Below are 10,467 nucleotides of genomic sequence, written 5' to 3' on the forward strand. Positions count from 1 at the left end.
TATAATAATAGTGTATGTAAGTGTAAGTGTAAGTGTAAGCAGTGTAAGTGAATCCTACGCGATAATGTCAACAAAGACAGAAATTGCTAACTGGGGACCTTTCCAGTAATAGTGGTCTCTAAGAGATCAAGTTTCAGCTCTTATAAAAAAATAAAAAGGCCAGGGTGTGGCTTAAATATTCAATAATTGGAAAAAAAGTACTGCAGGAAATATTGCAGAAATCTTTTAGGAACTGTTTTTCGAACTAATGATTTTATGAAAGCTTAGACCAGGTTTCAACTCCCAGCAAGCACAAACAAAAGGTTTAACCAGCATCAGGGCAGATACCATTTTACTCTCCATGTTGACTCTTGAGTCTTAGTTTTGGTTTCTGGTTTTGTCTGTGTGCAGTTCCTTAGTTATTATTTGTATAAGAACTGTTATAATTTTATCAAGTAACATTGTATGCTCCTCCAGCCATTTTTTCTAGCTCTCGTTTAAAGGGATTTATGTGCAGGGATTGGTCTGCATCGTCCTCTTTCCCACATGGATGCATCAAATGTATGGGCTGTCAGGAAGGCTTCTGTACAGAGCTACTCCCTGTCAACACTGGTGGTCTAAGATAAGACACAGCAACAACTATTGAAACACAGAGGGGATAACAACTGTCCTCCCACAGTCCTGCTTCTATCGTATGTATATCTCACCATCTCCCATGCTCTCTGCACTGATAAACCAGAGTGTTAGTCAAAGCAGTAGTTCACTAATGATATCATTCAGGGCTCTAGCTATCATTCACATCCCACACAGTGGCAAGAACAAACAGCAGCCCTGACTGCATCTCATCTCTGCTTCCCTCCAGATAACACACCCCTGAGACTACAGGCAATTAGGAAGGAGAGGAACACCACTCCATGTACTTGACTTGTCTTGTCTTCTCCAGTACAGTTGTTTTGTTTGTGTCTGAAATTCTAACACCACAAAAGGCAGAAATTCTTAGATGCTGTCCACACTGCTAAAGCTGCCTTTTTGACAGCGTGAATTCCGTTCTCACAGGTACTGGAGGAAAGCAGGTAGTGCCTTTTGATTGGCCTGGGTGAAAGGCAGAGGGGTACATAATGGAAAGACTACCTAAGTAAGTCAACACTTGACATACTCTGTTTCTCTGCCAGGCTTGTAAAACCATTTCAGTTAACTGACTTGTTATGCCTCGGATGATTTCATGTGTCTGTTGTTCCCTATATTGTGCACACTTGTAAATTTTATGGACACACATGGAACAGCTTGTGGTTCACAGACCCTAAAGAGGGCTTTCCTGCACAAATTGTGCCATTCCCATCTCTACCTGATTCCCTTAAGCTGAGCCTCCAAGGACCAGTTCAGAGAAAAAGTAATTTCAAAAGCAATTCTTTGCTTGAGGTTACAAGGGCCGTTTTTGATGAATGAGGGCTCTCCAACAATAAAAAGGTACAGCTGACAGAGGTAATTCTTTATTAGCAGACACTTAATGAGGATTTACTCTCTTCATCTCTTCTGCTCTTGGCTTGGTACCTCTTTCTTCCTGGTCATCATGACTTGGGAATGTTTTGAGGGCAGATCCTTTTACTATTGGTCCTTTCTGAGGTGTAGGGCGGACAAGGATTAACAAGCAGCATTAGCTACCATATACGTCCCCAATGTTGCATAAAGAAAGAAAAGAAAAAGAAATCAAATTGCCAGAACAACAAATTCTGGTCCTTTAGAAAGGTTGATGAAGATTCTCAGTCATCCGGGTCATATTCGTCTGCTCATCCAAGCAGCGGAACGTCTTGAAGAAAACTCTACAAGTCCAGACGCCTTCCATCATCTCAACGTCCTTTAGATACTTGGCAGATGATTGGACGGACAATCAGGTATTCGCTGACTGTTTTTTCTTTCCAACAAGCTGGTCAAATGAAAAACAGTTGGGTCGTTTCACTTTCATTTTCACTCTTGATTGACTACTAAAACTAACATACAACATGCCAGCATTGATATAAGGCACAAAACAGCAGTAAAGAATAAATAATTTCCCATTTTTGTGTTTACAGGTTTGTCAATAAAAAACAATAGTGTCACTATAACGATACAAAAAATAAATGTGATATGTTTGCCTTTCATGCGTGTGTTGGCAAACTAGGTTAATCATAATGACAGACTGGAGTTAAAGAGGCTGTGATTGTATGAGGGTCCTTCATTGCACTGTAGCCAATACATCTGCAAATTTGGAGCCTCTCAAGACCTCTACATCATCTTCACATCAAGGTCTGTAGTGAAGCAGGGCAAGCAGCAAATGCAGCATTTACAATAAACACAAAGTTATTCAAGAGCACATAATCACACAACAAAATCATATTTTATATCCAGACCAGTTGAATCAGATGAATGTTTTGCACAAACAACACACACCACTGCTCCTGTTGAAGAGCTCTCTTTTCCTGTTCACTGGTTCACAGTATCGTTCTTTTTACATCTGGAACACTGAGACAGATGGTGTTTAGGACACTTCCAAGAACAAGCAAAAAACCTGACACATGGGGAGGGAGGAGAACAGAAGACTACAGGACAAGCAATTTCTCAACAAGAGCCGTCTTTCGCCTCAGTGTGTCAGAGAGATAACCTGTCTTAGCTGATTGGATGCTGTTCGCCCCCCACTGGCAGATGAGACAGCAAGAGACACAGTCGCTAGGAAGGAAATTGAAACTTACAGGGCTGCGCAGCACTGGGACCACAGGTATGCTGTGATGCACTGTTTGCAGCTAAATTAATGGAGCAGGAGTTGCAGTGAAGCGAGTACACAGCTTAGCCAAAAAGCAGTTAGGGAAAATGATTATTTTTAGCAGGGAAACATCAAGCATTATATTAAGTTGTAAAGTTCAAACATCAATTGGATGGGGGCCTCAAAGTGTCCAGATGATGTCTCCAGTGATGTGATGAGGTGTCGGTCTCAGTGGCCCCTAAAGTCAGAAGCCAGTGGAAATCTGTTTTTCTGCCTCCATTTCTCGTTCAGCAAGTGCAGCTCTGTCCCTTCAGGCTGTGCTCAGACTTAGCTGGTAATTACACATGGCATCCTGGGAGTTCTGGCATGTATAATTACTGGTGAGGATAAGCAGGCCGCTGGAGGCAGGACACAGTTTTCCTTTGCCACAGTTGTGGAGCTGGTTTACCACTTCTCGGCCAGCTGGACACAGTGTGGCACTCCTCCAGCCAGATGTCACAGGCAGGGAGTTAATCTTCCTCTAATAGGAAATATGAATGAATCCCTTCCTCCTCTGCACAGCCTGACTTCCTTCTCTACAAATGTTCACCCCTCATCCTCCATCCATTTCTCTCTGATAAATATTCAGCTGTGTAAACCAATATCCTGTGCATCGCCAGCTAAAAAGCTTGATTGATGGTGCAACAAATTTAAAGACATTCTTCAACTTCTTGTTTCACACATTAATCAGAACATGTCCGCTGGTAATGTGTTTCCATTCAGCAGTTAACAAATCAAGTTGTATTCCAGGATAAAAATGCAGTCCTCCAATACATCCTGTCATGATTGCTGCCATCTCGTCTTCTAGTATCTCACTTAGTGTACATGTCCATAAACATTAATAGGGTGGTTTACTACAGGGAGAGTTGGTGTTCCACAATCTTGCATAATATTGACTTGAAGACCTGTGGGATCAGACTTCAGAGTAGCGCTGCATTTATTTCTCATTTTATATCCACCTTTAAAAAGCAGCAACCTCTTGCCAGCAGCCCCCCCTTCATGTTGTTGCCGTCGACAGACAGACAAGCGGCCATAAAGTGCTAATAAATTTGACTGGGAGTGCAGCGATGCTTGGCGTTCTGATCTGAAATTCCGATTGATGAATTGGAGCACTGCAAAGCTCTCAAGGTGAATCAGACCCCTACCAATTTATACCCCTCATCCAAGGCAGCCCCGCACCTCGCTTCATCTCTCATTGCCACTCCCAGATTTTGTGTGTCTACACACATGACATTTCATTTTCCCCTACTTGTCATGGGAAGCCGATGAGTGGGCTTCAGAAGCAAAAACAAAGTGGGAATTCAGTGGATCAGAGGAGCAGCTCTAGTTTATCCCCAATACAAACACAACATGTTACGTTCTTCAGAAGCAGCAGGATTAGATGCACTTAACCAGGCAGCATTATGGTTGAAGATATAACCATACATCTAATATCCACTGAGAGACTGAAATTACAATCAATCTCTCTGGTAGTTTATTATTTTATTCTTCACATTCAAACCCACACACAGACACACACACAGGGATCTGTGTGTTCACTGCTGCCCACTCTTGTTCTTGATCTTGCTCTGGAGTTTCCTTGCAGACTGACAGACTGCTTGTGACTTCTCTCCTGTACTACAACAATAGGGTGCTACCTCCACAAATTCTAATGTTTAAGTCTGTTCTTGGTCTAATCTGGGACTTGTTCACACCTGTGCCAAAGCTCCATTACATTACAGCCTGAGGCAACTCTGCCTCAGATGGTTTAACTATAAAGCCTCCTATGTTGTGGGTCACTGAGTACCCGTGAGCTAAAAAGCTGAATTGTTCAGCCCCTCAAGCTTCTCTGCTAATTAGTTATAGCAATTACAAGCATACAAGGATGAATAGTTATGAACAAATGAGAAATTTTGTGTTGCTTCAACAACTTTTACCTGTCTGATCATGTATATATGCATATATACATATGCATCCAACTATTGTAACAGAAGACTTATCAGAGCTTTCATCACATTTATTAAACAGCAACTATTTAACTACTACTATTATATAATGCATGCATTATATACTATTGTAACCTGAATCAGATGAAAAAAAAATAAAATGCCGAGTCCAGAATACACAGTGTCAATAAAGCCTCTCATGCGGGTAGAAAATTTAGTTTTATCAGAATATGATGAAATTCATTTTGACCTGATGAAAAAAAGTCATAATACTTATTGCCATTGTAAAAATTAGAGTGTAAAGATAGACAGATGTGGTTTGGAGGATGCACCTGCTGCCCACACAAACTCCATTTCAGTTCTTATAGTGCCATCTAGTGTCCAGCTGTCCACAGAAATCAAAGCACAGATGGAAAGGAGAAAACTTGTATAAAGAGTTGACTACAAATTAATGAGTGTAGATATTCATAGTAGTTCAAAAACAGCATCCACATTTGACAACTGTAAAAGTGTAAAGTGGTCAGTTTCTTTTACTCCAATACAGCAGTATTTATACTACAATAGTGAGGTGTTTGTACTTTCCTTTTTACAGCAGTAACTATTATTATGTTATGTTATTAACTATTCAATATCAGATGTTTTATGATTTTTCCTCAACTTGTTCACATGGTTTTGTTTAAATAAATTCTTTAAACAAAACAAGTCAACCCTTAGAGAAAACAGATGTAATAATCTTATTTTCTTTCCATTTGTCCCTGGATGTAAAACTGTATACTGTATATTAGTAAATAGTTCAAACAAGAGGGAAATGCTGCAGTCATGCTTCACAGTCAAAACATGTAATCATGTCTGACATCTGCATACATCTGCAAAACGTCTGTGTTACCGTTTTCATCCGCATCGAACACATGTTGGATAGTATTGTAGAAAATAGAATTTTGGACATATATATCAGATTCAATGGTTCCTTTACGAGTCTACAGTCCATGGCAACAGCTCACGTAAATCAAACAAAGTAAGAGTTGACCCCACAAACCCTTTAAACCTCTCAGGGGGCATTAATGCAAAAACAATCCCGCAAAAAATAACAGAAGCCATGCAACAAGTTTCTCGACCTTTAGTGACAAAGAATTTTTCAACAATCAAATGTATTACGCTCTGCATCAGTGAACAAAGCCTTACTGAATGACCTAAAGAATACTATTGTGCTATCTGATTACAGAATGCACACCATTACTTTCTGTTTGAAAGTCTGCAGGCATCTGTTGGATTGCTCCTTAGACTGGTTCCTTCATATCCGACATACAGGTGTAATCACTAAAACATGTCCTGCGCTCCACAAATGTTTGTTCACAGTCAGAGTCAGAACAGCTTTTAAATACACAAGCCCTGATTGCAATGTTCTGTTTAATGCAGAGAAGCATCTAAAACTGTCAGAGGTGAATACAATAAGGGGAATTTAAATTACATTTTAATAACGGTGACAAAGCTGGACTCTTGGTCAGTGTGATAGCTGCTTAATTTGTACTAAATTCACTGAATGTGTTTGTACTGTTTAATGTTTACTGTTGCTAAGAATATTCACTGCACTCTTGTGAAAATGATGGCTGAATAAAGAATATCTTGAAAGTTAAAATGGATTCAACTTAAACATTTACAATTAATTTTAATCCTTAATCTAACCTCTAGCCATGAGATCTGCAGTCTGTCTGCTCTTAGACATACTGTCATTCCCCATTATGATACAAGTTTTCCACAAACTCCAGCACCAGGGGAAATATTTTAAAAGCTTAACTTTTCACTGCCATGACTCACAGTCAGAACCTCTACTAAAAGTCTATACTGTTAGTGGGTGTAGGCAGAAATGCCACACAACACAGTCCTGTCAGTGCACCACATTCTTTGCTCCACAAAGGATGACTGAATTATGATTTGGCTCAGTAGCTGGGCATGAATAAATGCTGCAACTCAGACACAGAGACTGTTTCTGTCCTCTGTCAAATGCCCCCTTTTTCCACACTATTATCACTATTTATCAGATGTCTTATAAACGTAGCACTCGCATGTCTGTGGAACTTACTTGACATAAGGCAATCAAAGAGTGTTGTACAGTTAGTTATGTTTTTTTAAGTCAAAAGTAACATTTGTCTTCTGTGACATTTGATTATACTACACACCTTTTGTGTACACAGTCTTCCCGTATCAGCTGGGAACTCAACAAACATTCCAGTCTAACAAGCAGCTGTTGTGCAGACATATTTGTTGACTAAAAACACAACTCGTGATCAGCAGAGATAAGTGGAACGAAAGCAGGGAGTAACCACCTATCTGAGCAGGAGGATGGCCTGTTTATTTAAAATCAGGTTTTGGATGAAGCTGCCAAAAAAAAAGGCAATCCACAGCTTATTGCATCTGGATTGCGACTGTGACTGTTAATGAGACATCCATGTAAACTACAGGAGAAACCGGTATGTTTTCAGACATCTGTCAACTCTCTTCAGACACACGTGAAGAGGCTGTGTTTGACCCTCTACTTTCCAGTCTAGATGCCATCTTTGAGTCAGAGGCAGACAAATGCGTGAAGCACCTCGGAGCCACACAGATGAGAGCGGAAAAAATATCAACAGTGCAACGTGGCAATGAACAGCTGACTGGTTTCATCATTCAGGCTCTGTTCCTTAAAAGGCAGCTTGTACATTTAACCCCTAAATATGCTGAATTACATCTGCTTACAGTGTAGATTACACCTCAGTTTCTCCAAACTATTCAGACAAGACAGAGTGAATGAAAACAGGCTATTTCAAATTAGAAATATCTCTGTATATTCTAGAGTTAAATGACTAGAGACTGGCAGTAGTACGGCAGATTATTAATTACTTGAAAAAGTTCAAACTGAAAGTCTGACAAGTATTTGTAAAGTCTCAATAAACAATTGTTACTCAAGGTGTATGAAATACACTTTGATTTTGGATTGTTGGCTGGACAAAAGAAGCCATTTATTGCACCTTAAGCTCTGAGAAGGTTTGATGGGATATGTAAATGGAGTACCGTAACAGGCATATGTGGATTTTACTTTCATTTCCCACTAACCTCACAATCACAACATAATTAGATGGTGAAACACTTTTTAAATATACTACGTGACATTTAGGACTCTGTCCAGGTCAAACAAAACCTATCTCAGTGACTGTGACATCTTATCAGGAAACAAAGTACAGTTTGTGGTTATGTCATGGGGTCAAGTGTAAATCAGACTCAGTGATGGGGGTCTCACCTGCTTGGGGTCATCGTAGAAGACACCGATGGAGCTCAGCTTTGGCCCAATGCTGCAGGTCTCTGTGTAGACTGCCCCACAGTCTTTGTAAGATCCCTCTTTGAACTTGTAAGCAATGGTTACATTTCTGATTGGAGGTGGCCCAGTCTTAATCACCACGTCCGACAGCAGCCCCGAGTACAGCAGCAAGCCCCCAACCGTCACAACTAGACAAACAAGCAGGACAATTATCAGGAGCACCAGAATTAAATCAGACATTGTCTCTCCCCAAGCGGTGCAACTGTACTCAGAGCAGAATCTGTCAAAGCTAAACGGTTCCTCCGGGTTACATTCACAGACAGGGTCGTCCCGGTGTTTCGAGTGACAGCACAAAAAACGCGTGTTTTCAATTAATTTGCTTTTAACTGTCGAAATAACGTCAAAACAAAAGACCACTGAACTCGTTCAAGCAGACAGACAAGCTAGTTTGTTTATGGTATTTCCCCAAACAGTGGGACAAGCTTCCGGGATAGACCATTCTTAGTTGCTCAGGGGGGGGAGTGCGATTATAATACTGAAGTGACGAGTTTGCATTTGTAAATCAAGCAGTTAAAATATCAACAATTATAGTAAATATTTAAAACGAAATAGTGAATATTGCTCCTTTTCATATGTGAACACTTCGCTGAGGACAAGAGTAGATATATTATTAATATGGTTAATGATACTCATCTATGATTGCATGAATGGTTCAACCACAGGTTGCGCGGAAAAAAAGAGAAGATAAGATAAGATAAGATAAGATAAGATAAGATAAAACTTTATTAATCCCGAAGGAAATTCTTGTGCCAGAGGTATTAAGTTACATTAAATGCAGTTAAGTACAGAGTATAAGTGTCACTATAATCCAAAAAGAGTACAGTACACGGTATGAGCACAATATATGATACATGGATACAATATGGAGATGTAAGGTGCTAAGTAAACATAATATAGGAATGACAGTGATGCCTGACATGATTATCTAGCGCTTCTCCCTACAGAAAGGGGAGGAGTTATACAGTCTGATGGCCACTGGCAGGAAGGACCTCCTGTGGCGTTCTGTGCTGCTCCTCGGTAGTCTCAGTCTACCGCTGAATGTGCTCCTGTAGGACAGCAGTGTGTCGTGCAGGGGGTGAGACGTGTTGTTACGAATACTGAGGAGTTTCCTCAGTATCCTCCTCTCCGTCACCTCCACCACAGACTCCAGCTCCACTCCCAGCACCGAGCCAGCCTTCCTAATGAGCTTGTTGAGTCTGTTGGTGTCGGCCGTCTTCATCCTGCTGCCCCAGCACACTACAGCGTAGAAGATGACGCTGGAGACCACCGAGTGGTAAAACATCTGCAGCATGGTCTGGCAGACGTTAAAGGACCTGAGTCTCCTCAGTAGATACAGGCGACTCTGTCCCTTCCTGTATATTGCCTCTGCGTTTGTGGACCAGTCCAGTTTGTGGTCAATGTGGACACCCAGGTATTTGTAGCTGTCCACAATGTCCACGTTGGTACCCTTGATGCTGACCGGGTTAGGGAGTGTCTGGTGCTTCCTGAAGTCCACCACCAGCTCTCTTGTCTTTGTGACATTCAGCTGCAGGTGGTTCTGTCCGCACCACTCCACAAAGCTGTCCACCACACTCATATACTCCGCCTCCCGACCTCTGCTGGTACAGCCCACAATGGCAGAGTCATCCGAGAACTTCTGCAGGTGGCAGGACTGTGAGCAGTGTCTGAAGTCCGATGTATAGAGTGTGAACAGGAATGGAGACAGTACCGTGCCCTGGGGTGCCCCCGTGCTGCTCACTATCGTGTCCGAGACGGTGTTCCTCAGCCTCACAAATTGTGGTCGACCTGTAAGATAGTTAGTGATCCAGGTGACCAGTGGGGTCTCTACCTGCATGTCCAGGAGCTTCCTATTCAAAAGGGCAGGCTGCACGGTGTTAAACGCACTGGAAAAATCAAAGAACATGATTCTAACAGTGTTACCTGCCTCCTCCAAGAAATGCGCAACATTTATTATACTGGACAGTCATTAAGGAAAGGTATAGATTATACAGATTGTGATACTTAAAAAAGTTGTCAGTTGTAGCATTTTACATATCGGACTTTTAAAGCTGTGATATAATCTATTTTGGGCCACTATAGGGACAGACCAGCACGTTATTGTTGACTTAATTTAAGTAATATCTGAAAGTAACTGTGGCACTAGCAATCCTTATTTCGTCTTGATAGCAGGGATGTGGCAACTTGAGGATAAAATGCATGTTAATGGTACTTTGTGAGTTACCTTGTTCAAATAAAGGTAAAAAAATAAACAAATAAAAACGTGTGCTGAAGACTGAAAACCTGACTTGAAAAAGTCACTAAAGAAGCCCACATCTGTGATGCATTAAATAAGAAATCTCACACAGATCCGACATGAGATGTTTGTGTATGAACCATGAGGTCATTTATGCACTAACATATTATCAATTGGAACAGTATTAGACCCCTGTCAAACC

The 10,467-nt window shown here is 41.1% G+C and overlaps 1 protein-coding gene across 1 annotated transcript in view; it reads right to left on the reverse strand.

Annotated features, from left to right (window-relative positions):
* The window catches only part of tex264a (testis expressed 264, ER-phagy receptor a), a 60,195-nt gene extending 51,763 nt beyond the window's left edge, over positions 1-8,432 (reverse strand). Inside the window, exon 1 of the mRNA XM_028407187.1 lies at positions 7,955-8,432. Coding sequence (XP_028262988.1) covers positions 7,955-8,212 — 258 coding nt within the window. The 5' untranslated portion in view covers positions 8,213-8,432. The remainder of the gene's footprint in view (positions 1-7,954) is intronic.
* Between the last annotated feature and the right edge of the window lie 2,035 nt (positions 8,433-10,467).

Source organism: Parambassis ranga, chromosome 5 (genome assembly GCF_900634625.1).
Source record: "Parambassis ranga chromosome 5, fParRan2.1, whole genome shotgun sequence".
In the NCBI taxonomy this organism is placed as follows: Eukaryota; Metazoa; Chordata; class Actinopteri; family Ambassidae; genus Parambassis; species Parambassis ranga.